At 37.3% G+C, this 25527-nt stretch overlaps 5 protein-coding genes across 12 annotated transcripts in view; all 5 read left to right on the top strand.

The window, feature by feature from the left end:
- The window catches only part of LOC116025859 (3beta-hydroxysteroid-dehydrogenase/decarboxylase-like), a 21819-nt gene extending 3154 nt beyond the window's left edge, over positions 1-18665 (top strand). The window contains exons 2-5 of one of the 2 annotated variants that reach the window (XM_031267232.1): positions 15971-16296; positions 17029-17185; positions 18009-18075; positions 18168-18665. In XM_031267232.1, coding sequence (XP_031123092.1) covers positions 16010-16296; positions 17029-17185; positions 18009-18075; positions 18168-18367 — 711 coding nt within the window. In that variant the 5' untranslated portion in view covers positions 15971-16009 and the 3' untranslated portion in view covers positions 18368-18665. The remainder of the gene's footprint in view (positions 1-15970; positions 16297-17028; positions 17186-18008; positions 18076-18167) is intronic. The other variant, XM_031267238.1, reaches the window with a different exon arrangement.
- Positions 364-7310, top strand: LOC116025787 (3beta-hydroxysteroid-dehydrogenase/decarboxylase). Of its 3 annotated transcripts, none has more exons than XM_031267130.1 (12): positions 364-863; positions 1308-1397; positions 1500-1633; positions 1759-1929; positions 2284-2400; positions 2488-2567; positions 3391-3589; positions 4320-4437; positions 4639-4813; positions 5685-5841; positions 6666-6732; positions 6832-7310. In XM_031267130.1, the coding sequence occupies exons 1-12, from the start codon at positions 617-619 to the stop codon at positions 7017-7019; spliced, it is 1743 nt and encodes a 580-aa protein (XP_031122990.1). In that variant the 5' UTR covers positions 364-616; the 3' UTR covers positions 7020-7310. The 3 variants fall into 3 exon arrangements, with proteins under 3 accessions (XP_031122990.1, XP_031122997.1, XP_031123006.1); XM_031267137.1 differs by having other exon boundaries at positions 694-863; positions 1478-1633; XM_031267146.1 differs by lacking the exon at positions 364-863 and having other exon boundaries at positions 1483-1633.
- LOC116025833 overlaps positions 8728-25527 on the top strand; it is a 33730-nt gene continuing 16930 nt past the window's right edge. Inside the window, exons 1-5 of one of the 5 annotated variants that reach the window (XM_031267211.1) lie at positions 12571-12696; positions 12921-13215; positions 23583-23619; positions 23811-24029; positions 24104-24650. In XM_031267211.1, the coding sequence (XP_031123071.1) occupies positions 13163-13215; positions 23583-23619; positions 23811-24029; positions 24104-24520 (726 nt within the window). In that variant the 5' untranslated portion in view covers positions 12571-12696; positions 12921-13162 and the 3' untranslated portion in view covers positions 24521-24650. Of the gene's footprint in view, positions 8997-9354; positions 9472-12570; positions 12697-12920; positions 13216-15180; positions 15690-15880; positions 15956-23491; positions 23620-23810; positions 24030-24103; positions 24651-25527 lie in introns of those variants that run through there. The other 4 variants (XM_031267202.1, XM_031267194.1, XM_031267223.1 and 1 more) reach the window with 4 other exon arrangements.
- The window catches only part of LOC116025805 (probable transcription factor PosF21), a 43767-nt gene continuing 33242 nt past the window's right edge, over positions 15003-25527 (top strand). The window contains exon 1 of the mRNA XM_031267182.1: positions 15003-15133. The gene's annotated coding sequence lies outside the window, so the exon portion shown is untranslated. The remainder of the gene's footprint in view (positions 15134-25527) is intronic.
- LOC116025873 (3beta-hydroxysteroid-dehydrogenase/decarboxylase-like) overlaps positions 24547-25527 on the top strand; it is a 3220-nt gene continuing 2239 nt past the window's right edge. The window contains exon 1 of the mRNA XM_031267251.1: positions 24547-24857. Within this exon, the coding sequence (XP_031123111.1) occupies positions 24571-24857 (287 nt within the window). The 5' untranslated portion in view covers positions 24547-24570. The remainder of the gene's footprint in view (positions 24858-25527) is intronic.

The raw sequence follows: 25527 nt of genomic DNA, 5'->3' as shown, positions 1-25527 counted from the left end.
CCCTTTTTTTTTTTTTTTTTTTGGATCGGAAGGGTTTTCATTTTTTAATTCTTAACAATGCTTATTGCAGGTTTGCAACGAAATTTTAATTTCTCGATTATAATAGTAATATCAAATTTAGTTTTTTGAAGTGTTTTTAATATCAATCGGTGTTATGGACAAAATGGAGTACTTGTTAATCTTCACTAAAGAATAAGTTTTGTTTTTAAATATTTGTGATAATGTTTTCAAAAAAAAAATATATTTGTGATAATGGTTAATGGTATCAGTTTGGTTCTGAATCTAAAGATTTTATTATAATAATTATTCAGTTGAATACTATGACGATGACGATGACGATGACGATTGACGAGTCTCGATGAATCCGCCGGTTGATGACATGGCCATTACAGCTGACGTAATACCGTGAAGTGTACCCGCCAAAACCCACTGACTCCTCACCCAGACATCTTCACCGCCGAGGCCCTCTTTTGTGACTTTTTATTTTGACACCAAACCCACCCACCTTCTTCATTTTCTCTCTAAAAGTTTGCACTCTTTCTACGCTAAACCCTCTCTCTCATTTTGTTTATTTCTTCATATCCGAGAAAATAAACCGCAGAGAGGAGGGAAAAGAATGGCGACGGATCAAGATGGGTTGAAGACGTGTGTTGTTTTGGGAGGACGAAGCTTCGTTGGCCGATCGCTGGTCGGAAGGCTGTTGAGACTCGGTAACTGGATCGTCCGAGTTGCCGATTCCGCTATATCCCCCGAACTCGACGCCTCCGACTCTGAATCCGACTCGCTACTGTCCCAAGCCCTCTCCTCCGGCCTTGCCTCCTATCACCGCGTCGATGTTCGCGATAAGTTTCAGATCACCAAAGGTATATCCAAGAAGCATAATGCATAGTACTGCACATTCTACTGATGTGTCGATTGTGTTTATGGCATATGATCCCCGCCTTGGTTTACTATTTTCTTTATTTTTTTTTCATGTAAGGAAACAATGTTTTGATTTGATTAAATTTATTGAAAATTTTCATTGTTTAATTTCTTATTCTAGCTCATGCCGCATCGCTGAATGTATTTGTGTGATTGTTTCATTAGCTGTTCGGCTGAAAATTTGAAGAAGTTGGTTTCTGTTATTTTTAGATTGTAGAGGGAAGGAAAATGAGTTAGAGAAGTGATTTAGTGTGAAGGTTGTAAATGATTCTACTCATTTTTTAATATACACAAGATTTCTACATTTTCCTGCAACTTAGTTTACACTGAAATACGAAACTATGCTCTCACTGACTACATGCATGGTATTCCTTCCTCGTATGCAGCTATTGAAGGTGTGTCAGTTGTATTCTATATGGATACTATGGATTCACACCCTCCCGATTTGTTGTTTTGCTATGCAATCATTGTTCAAGGTAATTCCTCTTTGTTTAATGAGATCACCTAAACACTTATTCACGTAAGTAATTGAATGCTGAAAATGGCTCTCATTTAGAATAGAATGGTTTGTCCATCAGGTGCAAAAAATGTCATTAGTGTCTGCCAGGAGTGTAAAGTCAAGCGACTAATATACAACAGCCGTGCTGATGTTGTTTTTGAAAAGGGGCTTGATATTGAAAATGGTGACGAGTCCTTGCCTTTTGCTGGTAAAGTATGTCTCTGACTCTCTATCTTCCATTGCATTTTTAAATTTTAACTTGCATTTGTTAAAATAAGTCGTGCACCTATTTCACCTCTATATTCTTACTTTCCTCTTTTAATGATTAAATGTTGCAGTTTGAGAACATGTTCATTGATCTTAAGGCTCAAGCTGAAGCTCTTATCTTAGTTGCTAACAATGTTGATGGCCTTCTTACATGTTCACTTCGTCCTAGCTATGTTTTTGGACCAGGGGATAAACAGCTTCTGCCAATGGTTGTGAAGATGGCAAAGTCTTGGTGGGCTAAGGTTTGAAAGCTACTCATCTACTTTACTCATTTATGAAGGCTTTGGTAAAATATTTTCATTGGCTAAAATATCAACGCATATCAAAATATTCAAAGTCCAGTCCATGCTTTATGTCTCTATGGAACTGTTTCCTCGTATCTCTAGACTTGGTTATCTAGCTGATTATGCCCTATACATGATGTGCCTTGGATATTGCAAATGGGAAATATAGTGCTGGATTTGTCTGATGTATTGGTTCTTTAGGATCACCATACAAGCTCTCAATAGTCAATATCATGAATCTTTTGATACCTTTCACTTTTTAGAACTTTGTTCATAATCTTTTAGAATAAGTAATAGAAATTCTCATTTCAGTTTATTATAGGGAGAGGTGATAATAGATTAGACTTCACCTATGTGGAGAATCTTGCCCATGCCCATATCTGTGCTGAAGAAGCTCTAACTTCCAAGACGACTCTTGTGTCTGGCAAGGTACTGATTTAAGATCTCTCATTATTGTGTTTCCTTCTCAAATCATGGCCATATGTCTGTATAGATGTTGCAATCTATGTTTTGTAGGCTTTCTTCATCAATAATCTTGAGCCTATGACACTGTCATTATTCACATCTCTGGTCTTGGAGGGATTGGGGTATCAAAGGTAAGGCCTCTCAATTTGTTTTCTTATTCCTCTTTTTCTGATAAATTGGACTATTGGAAACAAGATGCTTTGGCATAGACCAAGGGATGATGACTGAATAAAAAATCTATTCTCATAATTAAGGTCTTTTTGTATGGCAGCCATCTATTGGTACATGAAAGTCAGGAGTTGACTATCTTTGCATTACTTGGAATCACTGCCCCCTAAAACTTCTGGTGGAAAGGGTTTTGGTTCATTGGGAATGGAAAACACTATTTAGATCACTGTTGTTTGAATCTTATATTCCTTAATTAATTAAAAGTAATCTCCAAACAAAAGAAGTCATGAAAACCACCTGATTGAAATGAAAAACAAAATAAAACAGACAAAAATGAAGTTCATACAAAGGAAAAGCAATAAAGAGACTATATTCCTCTTTATAGCAAAACTAGTCTTTATTTTTATTGTATTTGCCATTGTAGTTAATGATGGGCTTTTGTTTTTATCTTTTATTTTCCATTCTACCCCTGGTAGAAATACTGATAATGGCAGTTAGTATCATTTGAAAACTTAAACTAGTGCCTCAGGTAACCATGCAAACTTGAAGGTAGTTTAATCTAACTTAAAGTTTTAGTGTTTTTTTGGCCATTTACTGAGTTGATTCTTATACATCTACTTTCGGCTTTCTACTAACTTTCTCATATGGACTTGAAAACATGGCAAACGTGCCCTTTTTATACCCCAGAAATGCAATATCTGAATATCTCTTTTCTTTCTGTTTTATATTAAATATGAATTCCACTGCATTGGTTCCTGAAACTGCATTTTCTCTTTCTAATTGCAGGCCAATGTTAAGGCTTCCTTCTAGTGTGATGAAATGCATTCTTTCTCATGTGAAGAGCATCCATTTAAAGATAAACAGTGGGAAGCTTGATGACTATGCAACAGTTTATAATTTTTTTGACTTGGCATTGTGCAGTAGGACATTTAACTGCTCTGCGTCACAGAAGTATTTAAGATATTCTCGAATTGTTCCAATGGAAGTAAGTTTGAAACTACTTTATCACACCTCTTGTCTTGTTCTTATTTCATTTCTTCTATTTCATTTTATTGACATTTAAATTTCTTGAGCAACTACATATTTGTTGTGTAATACATCTCAGCTGATCAGGTATTGCATTAAGCATTTTTTAAATGTTATAAACATGACAAGACTAATCATGATATTACTTTTAGTCCCTGGGGACTTTTATGTGTAGATCATATAAAGTTCCTCATCTCTATAGAATTTAAGGCTCTGCATCATTCTTTGATCATCAAGTATATTTTTAATCTTTGTGCTTGAATATCAGGATTACCAGCATCATTATCCTAACTGCCGAGAGATTATCTTTAACTCCTATACTATAAGAATTTCTTACTCAAGTACAGACTGACTTCTTGTGTTGAAACGGATGAGAGAAAGGTGCCCCTAGGTTTTGAATTTGCTGTTTATCTATCTTTTTTATATTCTGATTGGGTACACAACTACACAAGTACCTGAATTGATAGTTCAAAACAAGTAGTTTTCTTGAGTATCACTAATACTAAGTTAGATGTGTTTCTTCTCTTTCTTGGAGAGTTGTAGATCCATGTGCTATTGAGTGTAGTGCAATCTGAAACTAGTTTCATCTTGCAATTGGATTTGAGGATGTTTAATCTGACTTTAGCACTTATTTTACTTTATAAAATCATGACCCAACAACTTATTTGCTAGATCAATTTGTAATACAGGAAGCAATTACAACAACTGTGAGGTTATCCCCTCATTTAGCGAAGGACTCGTTTTTTTCAAGGTATGCTGATTATGATGAAGAATCGAAAGTGCATAAGCGCTTAGGTGGTGGAAAAGGTTGGTACTGCAATTTATGAACCTTTTATCTATTTGAATGAAGTTCCTATAAGTCATGACTTTGTACATGTTCTTGCTTACGGATTTGGAGGAATTCTTAAAGAATAAGGTTCTGTGGCATCGTTCTTTGTTTTACCTGAGAATAACTGTAATATATTTTTCCAATTAACCTGAGAGTAACTGTATATTACATTGCTACAGTTGCAGAAGTTTTGCTTTGGAGAGATGAGAAGATTACATTCGCTCATTTTCTGCTATGGTTTTTGATATATTACTGGTTTTTCCTGTCTGGAAGAACTTTTGTTTCATCTCTTGCCATTCTTTTGCTGCTAATTGCTACGATGCTTTGTGGATACAGCGTTCTGCCACCAGTCGTGTAAGTATGGCCATGAAAGTTTCTTTGTGCCCAGACTCTGATATAATATTTGTGCATACTAGTTTCTAATTGGGATGAAGCCACCTTGTCACCTTGACACCAAGGGGAACCATGACTCCTTATTTCTCTGAACTCTATAACTTAAAAAGAACTTCTCGTATTGTCCCCTTCTACTATGTAGCTCACCACTTTTAAATTCTTGCTCCATCCTTTAATTCTCCCAACTTAGATAAAGGAAATGAATAAAATCTTATAGCAGCCGCATTGTGCATAAACTAAATACTGGCAAAGGAGTATATATTGGAGACTTGGTAAATATGATCCTTGCAAAAGAATTAATAGATGCAGGATGTGTTTCCCTTAGTCCAACTTCTGCAAGTACTCCCCTACTACCTCAAAAGAAAAAAGGACTACAAAATGGGTGCAAATACTTTTTGAGGGATAATTGAACCTTTGAAGAACTTCTCTTTCTGCACTTGTCACCCATTAAAGGGATCATTCCCAAATGTTTTCATTCCATCTTTCTAGTTAATAGTGTCACCCGCATCAGGAGTTAGTCATCTATCTTCTCTATGTAAGACTAATGTGTTTATAGTACTCATGTTGTATGGTCATCCATGTGTTGTAGCACAATTATTATCTTTTGAATGGTGTAGATAGGTCTATATTTCTGTCTCTCCCACAAGCAACCATGCAGAATTGTGTCAACACATTGAGATCTAAAGTTAGTCATTTGACTATCAATCCTTGACAATACTGAAGTAGTATTTTTGTAGGGAACTGGCACTTGATGCTTTCATCTTATCCGTTTACTTGTTGAGGCAGATCTGTGTAGCACTTGTTTATTCATGAAATAGTGACATCTTTGCAGATATGGGATCACTGTTCCAAGAATATCGTGGTCTTGTTTTGAGATTTCAGAAGTGGATATGAGAATATGTGTCACAACAATAGGCAATATGTGGAATAGAATGAATCACGGAACAAGGTTGCTAGCCCAAGGAGAAGACTGGTGTACGTTTCTGAAGGTATGCTTCCAAATGAAACTTGTTATACATAGTTATCTGATTCAAGTAATACTGACCAAGTAATTCAGGTTAAATATTCTTGAAGTGTTTCATCTTTCTTTCCGCTTGTTTTTATTTGTTGTTGAGAGAATGGAAAGTTCTCATAGTCACACCTTAGTCCCAATGTCCCATTCATATCACCCTTTAACTAATCTTATAGTTCTACTAAAGTGTTTTAGATGGCATCTACTGTTAATTGCATTTGTGTGACATAGAAAGTTACCCTAGTAGCAGTATCTCAGAGAAACCTATTACTGTGTGTGTCTACGAAAGGGATTATGGACTCACTTTACTTTTGGATGGGGATAATTGTATGGAATGTGAATGAGGAGTAAATAAAGTGGGACAAAGGTATTGCTTGGGCGACTTAGGTGATTCAATTTTTAGGTCCTATGGTACCTGGTTTTATTTTTGTTGGATTCCATTCTAATATATATTTAATTAATTAATGAAAACTCAGAACTTGTTAAGACACCTTTCGGGGTTTCTGAATGCCTTGGGTTAGAAATGTTTCTTATAGTGTACTCATGGTCTCATATGAAGAAAAAGAGAAAACCAAAAAGTGCTTTTGAGTTTTAATCCTAGTCCTTGGATATTGTAGTTTGAAGTTGTAGTGGAGATGTGCTATAATAAAATATCTTCTTTTGTCTTATTTCTGAGATAATAAGAATGATATGGGAAGCTGAGAGAAAAAAATATAGATAGTAATAAAATTGAAACAAAATGTTTGTGCAATTTATTACGCTTAGTTGGTTGTACTCTAGTAACATCATTTATTTCTGAAGGTGGCAGGGCTTCTGTACTGTTTGAAGCTGATTGTTTCACTTTCATTGACTGCTATCCTTGGCGTAGGTATGAGCTGTTTAAATACTGCCTTGTTTAATGGTTGTTGTTATGAAGACATTCTATTCTATTCTATTCCTGAATTACTGAACCCATGTATAAATGCAGCCCTAGTCCTGGTGTTCTCAGTTTTCTTCATTTATGAGCAATACGAGGAGGAAGTTGATGGGGTGGCCAAGGTTTTATTCAGCTGTGGAATGAGTGCCCTTTCATTTTTGTCAAGGAACTCGCCCATGCCCTTGGCCTCGATCCTCTCCAACTTTGAAATGTCTCTCAAGAGAAAGGATTTAGACTAAATAATCAGCAAGAGAAGTAGCATTAGTCCTCCCTCTCAAACTATTCTACGACCACTGAGCCACAAGTTAAAGTGGGTTTGTTTCCTGACTGTATATAACTGATTTTCTAGATTTGGTTAGTACTTGTACAAGGCAACCACCAACTACGCGTAGTCGACAAACTAGAGAGATTGGAGAGAAAGTGATGGAGTGGTTACTTGTCCCTTTCCTACTAGTGTACTGTATTTGCGTAGCAGATATATTTTGGTTTTTCCGATTGGTAATACAAAATTACAATTCATCATTCCATAATCAACTTTAATACGTGGATGTGACTTTGCGAGTATATAATATAATAATATAAATTTAGTTAAATGAATAAACAACGTTAATAAGCCAAAGACCTTGTGGTCTAGTGACATTCGGTGTCCCGGTTAACACTCCCACATGGATGATGAGAGTGGGTTTGAGCCTCAGTAAAAAAAAAAACAAAAAGCAACACGTTAATAATTTGAGTTTTTATGGTGCCTATATTATTGCAAAATGTATATGTTAAACTCCGTTTCTAATATGACCTTGCCTATGGCAATATATAACAATTGTTTTTTGAAATCATCGTTATTCAGTGTATCATCGTTATTTCTTTTAATTAATGAAAATAAACAATGATCATTACGTTAAATTGATTTTGTCTCTATAAATAATGCGTCTCACGTAGTGAGTAAATATTGTCAGATTTTGTCTCCATAAATAATGCGTCTCACGTAGACGTAGTGAGTAAATATTGTCAAATGAATGTGTAATTGAATTGTAATTATATTTTAGTGGTGTTGTAATGAAATATTACAATGTATATAAAATTAAACTGAATAACAGTCCTACATATTGAGTGGATATTGTTAAATAAGATTGTAATTGAATTATAATTTATAATGATACACATTTTTGTAATACAGTAAATAAATACTCCGTAATTCAGAAAGAAAAATATGTATAGAAAAAATCGTTTTTAATACGGAGTAGTAAAGATAGATAGATACTCCGTAATACAGAAGGAAAATAAATAAAATAAATTGGGGTTATCTAGATCCCAACCCGGAATTGTTTCAAATTCTGTTTGGGATTTACGTTCCTTGGCGAGGGCGAGGCGTTCTCCCGGTTTTTTCATTCCCTCTCTCATCCGTTTCTGGCAAACAATCCACGTCCCCTGATATAGTTTTGTTCATAATTTTTATCTTGTGAATATGATGATTCCATTATTTCCATCCCAACACGATGCCTTCAATTTCCTTCCACTGTTCTGAAAATCCTGTACGGTCTTAATGTTTCATTGATTCATTGCTTAACAACTGTGTTTTTCATCTTGGAGTCTTGGACTGAATGCCTTAAAATAAATTAAGGAATTCCCTTAAACATGGTCATACCCTTCAGCTGTCTCTTTCAGAATATGCTGGTGTAAATAAAGAAAATGTGATTGATGCTGCATTATTTGTGTGGTCAATACGATTATCTTCAGTAACTCTTGAAAATCTGGAACAAATTTGCTCATTATAAATGATCTGATTGGATGATCAAGTCTGTAGTGCCTCTCATACGCGTTTCTTTTATTTATTAAAGTATTCATACATTCTGCAAGTGTTATATATTCATTGGTGTGGTGGATGACATCCATCACTTGATTTTTATACATTGGTTGTAACTTGCTATACCTCAGCTATATAATCTATTTTAAATTTTTATTCTCTTTGGTAGGCTAAGCCGTGCAAAAGTCTGTGGGTGGCTGGGATAGGCCAGTCTGTTTCTAAAGAAGAATTAGAGGAACATTTTAAGAAATTTGGCAAAATCCTAGAATTCAAATTCATAAAGGATCGGAACACAGCTTATATTGACTATGCTCGTTTGGAAGATGCTACAGAAGCACTTAAAACTATGAATGGGAAGCAGATCAGTGGAGAACAGATTCGTGTGGATTATCTCAGGTCACATCCTGCAAGAAGGGTTAGTTATACTTTATGAGAAAAAGGCTCAATGATGTTCTTAAAATATTCTTCCTGGGTCTACTTTAGTACTTTGTGGATTATGTGTTTTAAGTGTTGGTGTAATCCATTGATCTGGTGCTGGCTAATTGTTGTTCTTCCCCAATAGAATGTTAGATCTTTAAAGCATTTTGTATGAGTTATTAAGTTATTTAGATCCTGTGGAAAAAGAATATCTTATTAATATTAATCTTTGCTAGGTTTAGTAACTGAAGTTGAGCGTTAAATTGATTGTTTGGGTACTATTATTATGGTTGAAACTATAGTTCTCCATGTTTTTACATTTGATATGAACTTAAAGTATCTTCTCAACTTTGCAGGAGCAAGGTCTTGACTTTGCAAGGGAGGGACAATTTCCTTATAGGAATACTTTGCATACACAAGATTATGTGACAGCTTACTCTGAGCCTACACATGCAGGGTCCAAAAGGCCACACGTAATACTTCCTCCTTCCTATTCCAACTGGTTTTGGGCTTTCATTTCTGTGTTTAGATTACCTTTGTGTTTCCAGCACTGTTGCATTGCTTGTTTCTTTTCCTCATTTTGCATTCAGTGAATGTATTGAATATTATGGTAGTAAAGTTAATCAATTTATGGCACATAAAAAGTGACCCTTGAGTTAGGGCACCTTTCTAAACTCAATTTAGGAATACTGTAAAAAATGATTAATGATCTAACAGAAAGTTGTGGTTGACTATTTTATATTGTGCTTGTGGATTGAATATGAAGTGAATTTCTACGTTCAATCTGTTCATTATTTTTTTTTTTTGAATACTACTGTTCATTATTTTATTTTGTTTCTTAATAAACCTTTGTATTAGCATAGAATAGTAAACATTAATTCTCACACAAACTGTATTTATTCTGTGTTCTTCTTTACACTTTCTGAACAGCAGTTCCAGTCTCTGGGGGTAGAAGAGATGGTCAGCCAAGTAAAACTCATGTTTTTCTTTTAAAGCATCGCAATTATATGACATCTCTTCAAACAACAACCTATTACCAAAATTTCTATTTGTAATTCCATCTAGTATAGGCATTGGTGGATAATCAGCTAATGACTTGTTCCAAGCATTCAAGAGTTTTTCTATTTCAGTCAAACCATAGTTCTTCTTTTCAACTTCAGTTAGTATTAAATCTGCATGAAACGTAATAATATGACATTATGTTTAGATAATTAGTAGTAGATTATAATTAAAAAAAAAAAAGAAAAAAGAAGAAGGTAATATTACGGTACCTGGCATCCCTAAACTTCTCCTTACATTGAATTGAGCATCGTCTGTAAGGTGTACCCAGGAAATATATATATATATATATATATATATATATATATATATATATATATTCTCCAAAAAAAAAAAAACCAAAGCATATAAAAAAAAAAGTTAACAAAAGTAAGTATTTAATGGCATAATATAATTTTCTTGTACTATAAAAATATGTAAAATAAGAATGAAATAATTAAATGGATTTAGATTATTATTATTATTATTATCTAATTATCTAATACAGAGTTATAATTATCCTCAAAATAATACGTAGTAATAATATTAAAAAGAGTTAAATCCTTTTTTGGTCCTAGACTTATAGTGCATTGGACAATTTTAGTCCGGATTTATTAGTTTGACCACATTTTGTCCTGACTTTGTTAAAAGTGGACAATTTTAGTCCAACGTTAGTCAACCCGTTTGTGAGCCGTGAAATGGAGGGGTATTTCCGTCCTTTTCCAATCTCCCTCTCCTTCCACGCCGTCTTCCTCCTCCTTCCACTTGCGCCGGAGTTCTAAACTCTCCAAACCCTCCATAAACCCTTTAAACATGTTCAGGAATCTGACTAACACTTTCTTCCTGTTCACGTCTCTGTTTCTGACCGGCGCCGGAGCTAGAGCTCGTCGACGAGTAAGTAGATGACGGAGAATTGACGGAATACCCGCCGGCCAACGAAGGAGCAGCGGCGGCGGCGCCAAACATCCACTGTTCTCCGGCTGACCTCTGGGAGGACATAACTTGCGTCAGCGCCGTCACAACGGCCGTTATCTCCCCGGACTGTCCATACCCGGAGAATATCGGCGGCGGCGCAGCCGCCGTCGATAACAAGTAATCCGCCTCCTGTTGTATCTCCCGTCGAATCATTTCATCGAACGACTCGGACGCGCCTTCCGAAGCCAAAGTTGAAGCCGAAGCTGAAGCTGAAGCCAATTCTTCGCCGCTGCCCGTGGCCGGAAACCTGGCATACTCGCCGGAATCTCGTCGGTTTGCCACCTTTATAGACAAACACATGTACCCACCCAGAGGAGAGTGGGGAATTGATCAATGAGGATAGTTTCAGTATGTACTGAAGTTAGAAGAAATCAAGATTCAAGAGGTATGGGTGTTGGAAATGTCTGTTTTCTATAGGTGGCTTTTACCCTGGGAATAGGATTTGAAGAGTTTCCTTATTTTTATCTGTCCTCACTGGGATTTAAGTTTTCTGTTAACAGTGAACTGAGTGGATATATTCATGGCTTGAACAGAAATTTATTGAGCTTTTAAGAAAAGGCACTGATGAGGCTTGAACAGAAATAATGGTGGTTCGTTGAAAACACATGGAATAGTCACTAACCCAAGGACTACATATGAACTATTGTTTGGAGATTGAAAAAGGACGGAAATACCCCTCCATTTCACGGCTGACAAACGGGTTGACTAACGTTGGACTAAAATTGTCCACTTTTAACAAAGTCAGGGCAAAATGTGGTCAAATTAATAAATCCGGACTAAAATTGTCCAATGCACTATAAGTCCAGGACCAAAAAAGGATTTAACTCTATTAAAAATAATTTTTTTTTGAAAAAAGGAAAACTTCAATTAATATGCATGTCTCTCAAAACAGCAGAAGAGATAAAAAGAGGACTGGTATCTACCCAAGTCTCTCGAGCGAAATGAGAAAAAGCATAGCTAGCTAGCAGATGAGCAACAACATTTGCATCTCTGCGAACATGACATAACTTAACATCTTTAAGAGTTGAAAGCAAAGAAGCAATATCAGCAATAAGTAACTCAAAAGGAGAAACACTCGGCTTATGCAGATGATGAACCAAGATCTCAGCATCCGTTTCCACAACAACATCTTCCCATTGATTGTCTTTTAGCCAACTTAAAGCCTCCCTAACAGCTAGAGCTTCGGCCTCCCTAGGATGAAGAGGACCCGGTCTCGTAGCAGCTTGAGCGGCAACAAAATAACCTTGATGGTCACGGAGTATCCAGCCCATTCCCACGTGAAAGGCATTTTGATGGATAGAAGCATCAATATTGAGCTTTAAAGTTCCAGAATCTGGCTTGACCCATTTCCACTCCTTCAAATAAGATAAAGAATGTTTCACAACCAGCTTTGGAGAAGATTCAACATTATTCCATACCTTTTGGTTTCTAGCATTCCATATGCCCCAACAGATTGTGATAAAGTGAGCAAGTTCAGAACTAGTAAGGGAGTCAAATCTGTCTTTTATCCAATCAAGTAGAACAACATTTCCGGAACAGCCCCACGGCATACCATCCGCGAGCCAACAAATAATTAAAATACCCTTTCCCCTTTTTCAGTTGTCGACAACCCCCGTCTCCATTTCTCTCTCTCTCCCCCATGTGCAGACCCATCTTTCCGGAGATCTGATCTCAAACTAGTCGGCGTAAGCTCTTTTTCTTCTGTCTTTATCATTTTAACTCGCTTTATTGCTTTTAAAAATATAAGTTCCTCTCTCGTATCTGGAATTCACGCGTCTCCTTCTCTTCTCAGTTGATCAGTATTTCTGCACTGTTCTCTTGAATAGATAAAATTTTTCAGATATATATTTGGAGTTTTTGTTCTTTTTCCCGTTCCACTGATTTTACAAGTGTTTCTTTACATTTCTAGGGCTGAATTTGGTGAAGGAACTCATCTGTGTGTTTGTATGAAGTGATATCTTGGGCTTGAATACCCACCCTTTTGATAGTTTGGGGGCAAGAAAGCAAGCTGTTCAAGTTACGGGTAGCAGAAACGGAGTTCTTAGTTTGAATTAGTCTTTGAGTGTTTTGATATTTATTGGGCATTAGGGTTTGTCAAGCTATTTTGCTCAGGTGTTGGAATTTTAGGGTTGGGTTTGGAGAATTTAGTGTATGGATGATAAATCTTCAGGCCATGGAGGGGGTTTGTTGCCTCCATCAGGGAGATCTTCGGTGTTCTCACCACCTTGTAGTAATATCAATGTAAAGTCAGAGCCATCTGGATCTTTCAGTTTGCCCCCATTAGGGCCTAAAACCCTAAAACCCTAAATTTACTGCACACATTTAGGCCTTGGTTAGATCTTCTTTTGGTTCTTTATATTGAAATTATGAAAGATTGAAGTTCAAAATACCCCATGACATAAAATTTGTGTATTGCCTGTCAACAATTGCAGGCCATGAAGAACAGTTTCTTAACAGAGTTGCAAAACATTAAGTGTANCACAACGGCCGTTATCTCCCCGGACTGTCCATACCCGGAGAATATCGGCGGCGGCGCAGCCGCCGTCGATAACAAGTAATCCGCCTCCTGTTGTATCTCCCGTCGAATCATTTCATCGAACGACTCGGACGCGCCTTCCGAAGCCAAAGTTGAAGCCGAAGCTGAAGCTGAAGCCAATTCTTCGCCGCTGCCCGTGGCCGGAAACCTGGCATACTCGCCGGAATCTCGTCGGTTTGCCACCTTTATAGACAAACACATGTACCCACCCAGAGGAGAGTGGGGAATTGATCAATGAGGATAGTTTCAGTATGTACTGAAGTTAGAAGAAATCAAGATTCAAGAGGTATGGGTGTTGGAAATGTCTGTTTTCTATAGGTGGCTTTTACCCTGGGAATAGGATTTGAAGAGTTTCCTTATTTTTATCTGTCCTCACTGGGATTTAAGTTTTCTGTTAACAGTGAACTGAGTGGATATATTCATGGCTTGAACAGAAATTTATTGAGCTTTTAAGAAAAGGCACTGATGAGGCTTGAACAGAAATAATGGTGGTTCGTTGAAAACACATGGAATAGTCACTAACCCAAGGACTACATATGAACTATTGTTTGGAGATTGAAAAAGGACGGAAATACCCCTCCATTTCACGGCTGACAAACGGGTTGACTAACGTTGGACTAAAATTGTCCACTTTTAACAAAGTCAGGGCAAAATGTGGTCAAATTAATAAATCCGGACTAAAATTGTCCAATGCACTATAAGTCCAGGACCAAAAAAGGATTTAACTCTATTAAAAATAATTTTTTTTTGAAAAAAGGAAAACTTCAATTAATATGCATGTCTCTCAAAACAGCAGAAGAGATAAAAAGAGGACTGGTATCTACCCAAGTCTCTCGAGCGAAATGAGAAAAAGCATAGCTAGCTAGCAGATGAGCAACAACATTTGCATCTCTGCGAACATGACATAACTTAACATCTTTAAGAGTTGAAAGCAAAGAAGCAATATCAGCAATAAGTAACTCAAAAGGAGAAACACTCGGCTTATGCAGATGATGAACCAAGATCTCAGCATCCGTTTCCACAACAACATCTTCCCATTGATTGTCTTTTAGCCAACTTAAAGCCTCCCTAACAGCTAGAGCTTCGGCCTCCCTAGGATGAAGAGGACCCGGTCTCGTAGCAGCTTGAGCGGCAACAAAATAACCTTGATGGTCACGGAGTATCCAGCCCATTCCCACGTGAAAGGCATTTTGATGGATAGAAGCATCAATATTGAGCTTTAAAGTTCCAGAATCTGGCTTGACCCATTTCCACTCCTTCAAATAAGATAAAGAATGTTTCACAACCAGCTTTGGAGAAGATTCAACATTATTCCATACCTTTTGGTTTCTAGCATTCCATATGCCCCAACAGATTGTGATAAAGTGAGCAAGTTCAGAACTAGTAAGGGAGTCAAATCTGTCTTTTATCCAATCAAGTAGAACAACATTTCCGGAACAGCCCCACGGCATACCATCCGCGAGCCAACAAATAATTAAAATACCCTTTCCCCTTTTTCAGTTGTCGACAACCCCCGTCTCCATTTCTCTCTCTCTCCCCCATGTGCAGACCCATCTTTCCGGAGATCTGATCTCAAACTAGTCGGCGTAAGCTCTTTTTCTTCTGTCTTTATCATTTTAACTCGCTTTATTGCTTTTAAAAATATAAGTTCCTCTCTCGTATCTGGAATTCACGCGTCTCCTTCTCTTCTCAGTTGATCAGTATTTCTGCACTGTTCTCTTGAATAGATAAAATTTTTCAGATATATATTTGGAGTTTTTGTTCTTTTTCCCGTTCCACTGATTTTACAAGTGTTTCTTTACATTTCTAGGGCTGAATTTGGTGAAGGAACTCATCTGTGTGTTTGTATGAAGTGATATCTTGGGCTTGAATACCCACCCTTTTGATAGTTTGGGGGCAAGAAAGCAAGCTGTTCAAGTTACGGGTAGCAGAAACGGAGTTCTTAGTTTGAATTAGTCTTTGAGTGTTTTGATATTTATTGGGCATTAGGGTTTGTCAAGCTATTTTGCTCAGGTGTTGGAATTTTAGGGTTGGGTTTGGAGAATTTAGTGTATGGATGATAAATCTTCAGGCCATGGAGGGGGTTTGTTGCCTCCATCAGGGAGATCTTCGGTGTTCTCACCACCTTGTAGTAATATCAATGTAAAGTCAGAGCCATCTGGATCTTTCAGTTTGCCCCCATTAGGGCCTAAAACCCTAAAACCCTAAATTTACTGCACACATTTAGGCCTTGGTTAGATCTTCTTTTGGTTCTTTATATTGAAATTATGAAAGATTGAAGTTCAAAATACCCCATGACATAAAATTTGTGTATTGCCTGTCAACAATTGCAGGCCATGAAGAACAGTTTCTTAACAGAGTTGCAAAACATTAAGTGTACTGAGGACATGGCAATCAAGTTGCACGACCTTGCCATGAAGCGNGCCAAACAAATTTTAGCTTTCTGAGTGTTTGTATAAGTCATGACTTTGTACATGTTCTTGTTTACGAATTTGGAAGAATTCTTAAAGAATAAGGTTCTGTGGCATCGGTCTTTGTTTTACCTGAGAGTAACTGTATATTACATTGCTACAGTTGCAGAAGTTTTGCTTTGGAGAGATGAGAAGATTACATTCGCTCATTTTCTGCTATGGTTTTTGATATATTACTGGTTTTTCCTGTATGGAAGAACTTTTGTTTCATCTCTTGCCATTCTTTTGCTGCTAATTGCTACGATGCTTTGTGGATACAGCGTTCTGCCACCAGTCGTGTAAGTATGGCCATGAAAGTTTCTTTGTGCCCAGACTTTGATATAATATTTTTGCATACTAGTTTCTAATTGGGATGAAGCCACCTTGTCACCTTGACACCAAGGGGAACCATGACTCCTTATTTCTCTGAACTCTATAACTTAAAAAGAACTTCTCGTATTGTCCCCTTCTACTATGTAGCTCACCACTTTTAAATTTTTGCTCCATCCTTTAATTCTCCCAACTTAGATAAAGGAAATGAATAAAATCTTATAGCAGCTGCATTGTGCATAAACTAAATACTGGCAAAGGAGTATATATTGGAGACTTGGTAAATATGATCGTTAGTTGCAAAAGAATTAATAGATGCAGGATGTGTTTCCCTCATGTTTTCATTCCATCTTTCTAGTTAATAGTGTCACCCACATCAGGAGTTAGTCATCTATCTTCTCTATGTAAGACTAATGTGTTTATAGTACTCATGTTGTATGGTCATCCATGTGTTGTAGCACAATTATTATCTTTTGAATGGTGTAGATAGGTCTATATTTCTGTCTCTCCCACAAGCAACCATGCAGAATTGTGTCAACACATTGAGATCTAAAGTTAGTCATTTGACTATCAATCCTTGACAATACTGAAGTAGTATTTTTGTAGGGAACTGGCACTTGATGCTTTCATCTTATCCGTTTACTTGTTGAGGCAGATCTGTGTAGCACTTCTTTATTCATGAAATAGTGACATCTTTGCAGATATGGGATCACTGTTCCAAGAATATCGTGGTCTTGTTTTGAGATTTCAGAAGTGGATATGAGAATATGTGTCACAACAATAGGCAATATGTGGAATAGAATGAATCACGGAAGAAGGTTGCTGGCCCAAGGAGAAGACTGGTGTACGTTTCTGAAGGTATGCTTCCAAATGAAACTTGTTATGCATAGTTATCTGATTCAAGTAATACTGACCAAGTAATTCAAGTTAAATATTCTTGAAGTGTTTCATCCTTCTTTCCGCTTGTTTTTATTTGTTGTTGAGAGAATGGAAAGTTCTCATAGTCACACCTTAGTCCCAATGTCCCATTCATATCACCCTTTAACTAATCTTATAGTTCTACTAAAGTGTCTTAGATGGCATCTACTGTTAATTTCATTTGTGTGACATAGAAAGTTACCCTAGTGGCAGTATCTCAGAGAAACCTATTACTGTGTGTGTCTACGAAAGGGATTATGGACTCACTTTACTTTTGGATGGGGATAATTGTATGGAATGTGAATGAGGAGTAAATAAAGTGGGACAAAGGTATTGCTTGGGCGACTTAGGTGATTCAATTTTTAGGTCCTATGGTACCTGGTTTTATTTTTGTTGGATTCCATTCTAAGATATATTTAATTAATTAATGAAAACTCAGAACGAACTTGTTAAGACACCTTTCGGGGTTTCTGAATGCCTTGGGTTAGAAATGTTTCTTATAGTGTAGTCATGGTCTCATATGAAGAAAAAGAGAAAACCAAAAAGTGCTTTTGAGTTTTGATCCTAGTCCTTGGATATTGTAGTTTGAAGTTGTAGTGGAGATGTGGTATAATAAAATATCTTCTTTTGTCTTATTTCTGAGATAATAAGAATGATATGGGAAGCTGAGAGAAAAAAATATAGATGGTAATAAAATTGACACAAAATGTTTTTTTGTGCAATTTAGTTGGTTGTACTCTAGTAACATCATTTATTTCTGAAGGTGGCAGGGCTGCTGTACTGTTTGAAGCTGATTGTTTCACTTTCATTGACTGCTATCCTTGGCGTAGGTATGAGCTGTTTAAATACTGCCTTGTTTAATGGTTGTTGTTATGAAGACATCCTATTATATTCTATTCTATTCCTGAATTACTGAACCCAGGTATAAATGCAGCCCTAGTCCTGGTGTTCTCAGTTTTCTTCATTTATGAACAATACGAGGAGGAAGTTGATGGGGTGGCCAAGGTTTTATTCAGCTGTGGAATGAGTGCCCTTTCATTTTTGTCAAGGAACTCGCCCATGCCCTTGGCCTCGATCCTCTCCAACTTTGAAATGTCTCTCAAGAGAAAGGATTTAGACTAAATAATCAGCAAGAGAAGTTGCATTTAGTCCTCCCTCTCAAACTAAACTGTTCTACTGCCACTGAGCCACAAGTTAAAGTGGGTCTGTTTCATGACTGTATATAACTGATTTTCTAGATTTGGTTAGTACTTGTACAAGGCAACCACCCACTAAGCGTAGTCGACAAACTAGAGAGATTGGAGAGAGAGATGGAGTGGTTATTTGTCCCTTTCCTGCTAGTGTACTGTATTTGCGTAGCCAGATATATTTTGGTTTTTCCGATTCGTAATACAAAATTACAATTCATCGTTACGTTAAATTTTAATATGTGGATGTGACTATGTGAGTATATAATAATAATAATAATAATATAAATTTTAGTTAAATGAGTTTTATAAACAACACGTTAATGCTACCTCCTTTTTCTCTTTAGTATGCACAAATATTAATAATAATATCACAGACAAACCCTAATGCTGCCTTCTTTTTCTCTCTAAAATTAAACGCCTTTCTCTGAGTTGGCCTCCGGCCGGAGCTCTAATGGAGCTTTGAGCCGGCGGTTTTNTTCTTCCGCCCCGACCACCGTCGCAGTTCCGTCCGCTTCCAATCACCGCCACATATCTTCTTCTTCCGTTTTCTCTCCCTTTGAATGAAATAATAGTAGGTAGGTATTGAGATTTGTGTTGGTAGTCTTGAACTCCCAATCCTACTTTGACTTTACCCACTTTTTTATTTTCTCTATTATTGTATTTTCCTCTCGTTAGTTTCACGAGCATTTTTCCTCTCGTTACTTTCACGAGCTTTTCATTTTCATTAGCATAAATCGTTTAGTTTGGTTTCGACAAGTATTGATCCTATCCTGAGCGAGCAAAAAAGAATGATGACGAAGACCCATATCTTTGATGAAGCTTTAAACTCCCTGAAGGAATGGTTTAGAAAAGTAGTTTCTATATCTGACTGTAAGGAATGGTTTACCATTTCATTGATCATTGATGTAGACGTTTTATGTTATGAATTAATGGACTAGCTGCGTTTATCTTAAAAAAAAAAAAACACGTTACTAATTTGAGTTTTATGGTGCCTATATTATTGCAAAATTTATATGTTCAACTCCGTTTCTAATGTGACCTTGCCTACGGCTATATATAACAATTGTTATTCAGTGGATCATCGTTATTTCTTTTAATGAATGAAAATAAACAATGATCATTACGTTAAATTGATTTTGTATCTACAAATAATGTGTCTAACGTAGTGAGTAAATATTGTCAGATGAATGTGTAATTAAATTATAAGGATATTTTAATTGTGTTGTAATGAAATATTACAATGTATATAAAATTAAACTGGATATAGTCTCACATATTGAGTTGATATTGTTAAATAAAATTATAATTAAATTATAATTTATAATGATACTCAATTTTTAATACAGTAAATAAATACTCCGTAATACAGAAAGAAAAAAAAAATATATAGAAAAATTCGTTTCAAATACGTAGTAGTAAAGATAGATAGATACTCCGTAATATAGTGTAATACAGAAGGAAAATAAATAGAGGGGTAATAAAATAAATTGGGGTTATCTAGAACCCAGTCCGGAATTGTTTCAAATTCTGTTTGGGATTTACGTTCTTTGGCGAGGGCGAGGCGTTCTCCCGGTTTTTCATTCCTTCTCTCATCCGTTTCTCGCAAACACTCCGACGTCGCCGCACTCCCTCTCTCCATCTTATACGTATAATAACTTGTAGACCAGACGACAGACGCCCATAGATTTGTTGTTTATCTCCCCCTCTCGCATTCTCCGTTCCAATTTTTGACTCACCTTTTTTATTTTCGTGCAACCAAATACGGAGCAACCGTTTTTGCAGTCTAGGGTTTGTACCATGGTGCCGCCTTTCAGATCCTCGGCGAAACCGGAGTTCGATACGGCGACGAATAACCTGTGGGTTGGTAATCTGACCCCCGATGTCACCGAAGCCGAGCTTACTGCTCTGTTCGAGAAGTACGGGCAGGTCGACAGCATAACCTCCTACTCCGCCCGCAGCTACGCCTTCCTCTACTTCAGAAGCCTAGAAGATGCCAAGGCCGCCAAGGACGCGCTCCAGGGAACCGTGCTTCGCGGGAATCCTCTTAAGATTGAATTCGCGAAACCGGTTTGTATTTTCGTGTCTCGCCATTGTTTGATGATGATGATTTGGCTCTATTGTTTTTGCTTTTTGATAATGGATTTGTTTTTCTGGATCTGTAACCAAATTTCATTTGTTTTAACACTTCACTTTGTGTTTGCTTTATTCTCGTTGCGAATCCCCTCCCCATTTTTCAGTCGTTCTCCAAACTTTATTGGTGAAGCGTGTAGATAACAAACACGACAAGTCTAATGTTAAACTATATCCTATCCTATGCAAACAAAAACAAAATCTCGTTGAAATTATTGAAAATTCCCAAGTGTATAACTGATTAAGTCTACCAGAAAGGGAATTCTTCGAGTTTGGCCCCCTGCAATGCGTGACAACTCAAAGGCGCATCAATCAATCAAATTTCACACAAAAACTAGGGTTTGATCTTATTTCTATCAAATTCAAATATCCTGGGGCAAATTTTAGTTTTGGAGTCCCAAAGTTTTTAGAATCTAAAAACTGCAACATATTAATATTACTCACCAATCTGTCCTTCATGTGTGTTTGAAAATAAGAAATACTACTTTAGCAGCTTAGGTTTCCAATTTCATGCTCAGCAGATAATCTTTTCTGCTGATGATAAATCTCCTTCTGTGGAAGAAAATTGGCAGTGAGCCCATGGAAGAAAATTTTAACAATCAAATTCACTCTCTGTTGAAGTTTTTTTCTTAAGAAACCAAGTTTAACCAATTATGATCAAAATAATCAGCCATCCCTTTTTGGAAGTAAGAAATTTTTACTGTTTTACCTGTTTAGGGTTTCCCAATTACATGTTAAAGAGCCAATCATGGATAAGCCATTGATTCAATCTGCCAATAAAATTATAATAAAATAGAATTGACTATCAAATTCAACTCATGGAGAAGATCCTAGCTGAAAGGAACCAATGCCCATTTCACTTTCCAGTTCCCCAATGACCATCAAAGAATGTTGGTCATACTCAAAACTTATATTCATCTTTTTGAATTATAAGCATAAGCATGGGAGTGAGGGATTTAAAGTTCAATCTGTGCATAATGTTGCCATCTTCAAGCTCTATCCTGGAGAATATCAAGATTATCTCCAGTAGAGGAGACACCTTATGATTATGTGCCAAATTTATGTGGTGTGTAGTAAAATCATAGAAGAATAATAAGAATAGAAGTTATATTTGCACTGAGACAAAAGGTTACTTCCAAGTAACCTCTGCCTCCACAATCCACATCCCCTGATATAGTTTTGTTCATAATTTTTATNCCCGCCGGCCAACGAAGGAGCAGCGGCGGCGGCGCCGGCGCCAAACCTCCACTGTTCTCCGGCTGACCTCTGGGAGGACATAACTTGCGTCAGCGCCGTCACAACGGCCGTTATCTCCCCGGACTGTCCATACCCGGAGAACATCGGCGGCGGCGCAGTCGCCGTCGATAACAAGTAATCCGCCTCCTGTTGTATCTCCCGTCGAATCATTTCATCGAACGACTCGGACGCGCCTTCCGAAGCTGAAGTTGAAGCTGAAGTTGAAACTGAAGCCGAAGCCGATTCTTCGCCGCTGCCCGTGGCCGGAAACCTGGCATACTCGCCGGAATCTCGTCGGTTTGCCACCTTTATAGACAAACACATGTACCCACCCAGAGGAGAGTGGGGAATTGATCAATGAGGATAGTTTCAGTATGTACTGAAGTTAGAAGAAATCAAGATTCAAGAGGTATGGGTGTTGGAAATGTCTGTTTTCTATAGGTGGCTTTTACCCTGGGAATAGGATTTGAAGAGTTTTATTATTTTTATCTGTCCTCACTGGGATTTAAGTTTTCTGTTAACAGTGAACTGAGTGGATATATTCATGGCTTGAACAGAAATTTATTAAGCTTTTAAGAAAAGGCACTGATGAGGCTTGAACAGAAATAATGGTGGTTCGTTGAAAACACATGGAATAGTCACTAACCCAAGGACTACATATGAACTATTGTTTGGAGATTGAAAAAGGACGGAAATACCCCTCCATTTCACTGCTGACAAACGGGTTGACTAACGTTGGACTAAAATTGTCCACTTTTAACAAAGTCAGGGCAAAATGTGGTCAAATTAATAAATCCGGACTAAAATTGTCCAATGCACTATAAGTCCAGGACCAAAAAAGGATTTAACTCTATTAAAAATAATTTTTTTTTGAAAAAAAAGGAAAACTTCAATTAATATGCATGTCTCTCAAAACAGCAGAAGAGATAAAAAGAAGACTGGTATCTACCCAAGTCTCTTGAGCGAAATGAGAAAAAGCATAGCTAGCTAGCAGATGAGCAACAACATTTGCATCTCTGCGAACATGACATAACTTAACATCTTTAAGAGTTGAAAGCAAAGAAGCAATATCAGCAATAAGTAACCCAAAAGGAGAAATACTCGGCTTATGCAAATGATGAACCAAGATCTCAGCATCCGTTTCCACAACAACATCTTCCCATTGATTGTCTTTTAGCCAACTTAAAGCCTCCCTAACAGCTAGAGCTTCGGCCTCCCTAGGATGAAGAGGACCCGGTCTCGTAGCAGCTTGAGCGGCAACAAAATAACCTTGATGGTCACGGAGTATCCAGCCCATTCCCACGTGAAAGGCATTTTGATGGATAGAAGCATCAATATTGAGCTTTAAAGTTCCAGAATCTGGCTTGACCCATTTCCACTCCTTCAAATAAGATAAAGAATGTTTCACAACTAGCTTTGGAGAAGAATCAACATTATTCCATACCTTTTGGTTTCTAGCATTCCATATGCCCCAACAGATTGTGATAAAGTGCGCAAGTTCAGAACTAGTAAGGGAGTCAAATCTGTCTTTTATCCAATCAAGTAAACCACATTTCCGGAACAGCCCCACGGCATACCATACGCGAGCCAACAAATAATTAAAACACCCTTTCCCCTTTTTCAGTTGTCGACAACCCCCGTCTCCATTTCTCTCTCTCCCCCCCATGTGCAGACCCATCTTTCCGGAGATCTGATCTCAAACTAGTCGGCGTAAGGAGAATTTAGTGTATGGATGATAAATCTTCAGGCCATGGAGGGGGTTTGTTGCCTCCATCAGGGAGATCTTCGGTGTTCTCACCACCTTCTAGTAATATCAATGTAAAGTCAGAGCCATCTGGATCTTTCAGTTTGCCCCCATTAGGACCTAAAACCCTAAAACCCTAAATTTACTGCACACATTTAGGCCTTGGTTAGATCTTCTTTTGGTTCTTTATATTGAAATTATGAAAGATTGAAGTTCAAAATACCCCATGACATAAAATTTGTGTATTGCCTGTCAACAATTGCAGGCCATGAAGAACAGTTTCTTAACAGTGTTGCAAAACATTAAGGGTACTGAGGACTTGGCAATCAAGAAGCACGACCTTGCCATGAAGCGCCTAAAAGATAGGCACAACCACCTGCTGCAGAAGAAAATGGAGAAGAGTTGTGCATCAATTACTGATGCATTGACTTTGCTTACTGAAGCCAGCGCCGCTGTGAAATTGCTTCATACGGATTTGAATATGGTATTAAATATAATTTAATATAAATTTTTTCAATTGAGAATTTTTTTTTTTTAATTTGATCTGTTTGTTTACAGATTGCTGAAGAAACCAAATCAGCATTGAATTTGCTCTGTGCTTTGCTACCTCCGGTGGATTCTGGGTTGAACTTGTCGGCTGACCCTAGTGTTCCTCTTGCTGACTCTGAATCCAAGATGAAATCTAACGAGTCTTCTTCTGACCCTTCTCCTGACCCTGCCCCTGCCCCTGCCCCTGCTGCGAAGAATGAGAAGACCCACCCTCCCACCAATGCTGAGGAGGAGCTCCGACCTTCGCTAAATTCCTTAATGAACAAGCATAATGACGCTGTCAAACTTCTTGATAATATGTCTGAGATGGACCAGACACAGGATAAAAGGGCTGAAAAGATATCAGCAGTTATAGAGAGAATTTCCACACTTATATGGAGCTTGATCGAGGTGCAGGAAAGCCTTGAATACGGACTACTTGACTGAAAGTTTTGCCGGCCAAACAAATTTTAGCTTTCTGAGTGTTTGTATAAGTCATGACTTTGTACATGTTCTTGTTTACGAATTTGGAGGAATTCTTAAAGAATAAGGTTCTGTGGCATCGGTCTTTGTTTTACCTGAGAGTAACTGTATATTACATTGCTACAGTTGCAGAAGTTTTGCTTTTGAGAGATGAGAAGATTACATTCGCTCATTTTCTGCTATGGTTTTTGATATATTACTGGTTTTTCCTGTATGGAAGAACTTTTGTTTCATCTCTTGCCATTCTTTTGCTGCTAATTGCTACGATGCTTTGTGGATACAGCGTTCTGCCACCAGTCGTGTAAGTATGGCCATGAAAGTTTCTTTGTGCCCAGACTTTGATATAATATTTGTGCATACTAGTTTCTAATTGGGATGAAGCCACCTTGTCACCTTGACACCAAGGGGAACCATGACTCCTTATTTCTCTGAACTCTATAACTTAAAAAGAACTTCTCGTATTGTCCCCTTCTACTATGTAGCTCACCACTTTTAAATTTTTGCTCCATCCTTTAATTCTCCCAACTTAGATAAAGGAAATGAATAAAATCTTATAGCAGCTGCATTGTGCATAAACTAAATACTGGCAAAGGAGTATATATTGGAGACTTGGTAAATATGATCGTTAGTTGCAAAAGAATTAATAGATGCAGGATGTGTTTCCCTCATGTTTTCATTCCATCTTTCTAGTTAATAGTGTCACCCATGATGAGACCGGAATGCAACAAATAAATGATCCATTAAAAGTCTCGAGTGGCCCGGTAACAAGATCTAAGTCAAGGAAGATTCAAGAGGCTTTTAACACTTTTGTGCAAACAGATTGGAGTCCAACATCTTTTTGTGAAGAAGAAGATCAATCTGGAAAAATAATTCTATTCAATTGTCTTCACATAAAAACTTTTGAAGACAATTCAGACTTCAGTATCAGATCAAATTTCCCGGTGTGAAATTATTTGCAAGGTGTATTTTTT

The sequence above is a fragment of the Ipomoea triloba genome, chromosome 1 (genome assembly GCF_003576645.1).
Source record: "Ipomoea triloba cultivar NCNSP0323 chromosome 1, ASM357664v1".
NCBI lineage: Eukaryota > Viridiplantae > Streptophyta > Magnoliopsida > Solanales > Convolvulaceae > Ipomoea > Ipomoea triloba.
The sequence above is the reverse complement of the archived record's forward strand: the minus strand, read 5'-3'. Positions and strand labels throughout refer to the sequence as shown.

Excerpts from the sequence above, each read along its gene's own strand:
- LOC116025787 (XM_031267130.1), top strand. The coding sequence starts at position 617 with ATGGCGACGGATCAAGATGGGTTGAAGACGTGTGTTGTTTTGGGAGGA. Across the intron at positions 1,398-1,499 it reads CTATGCAATCATTGTTCAAG|GTGCAAAAAATGTCATTAGT; the intron begins GTAATTCCTCTT and ends TTTGTCCATCAG. Across the intron at positions 1,634-1,758 it reads CCTTGCCTTTTGCTGGTAAA|TTTGAGAACATGTTCATTGA; the intron begins GTATGTCTCTGA and ends TAAATGTTGCAG.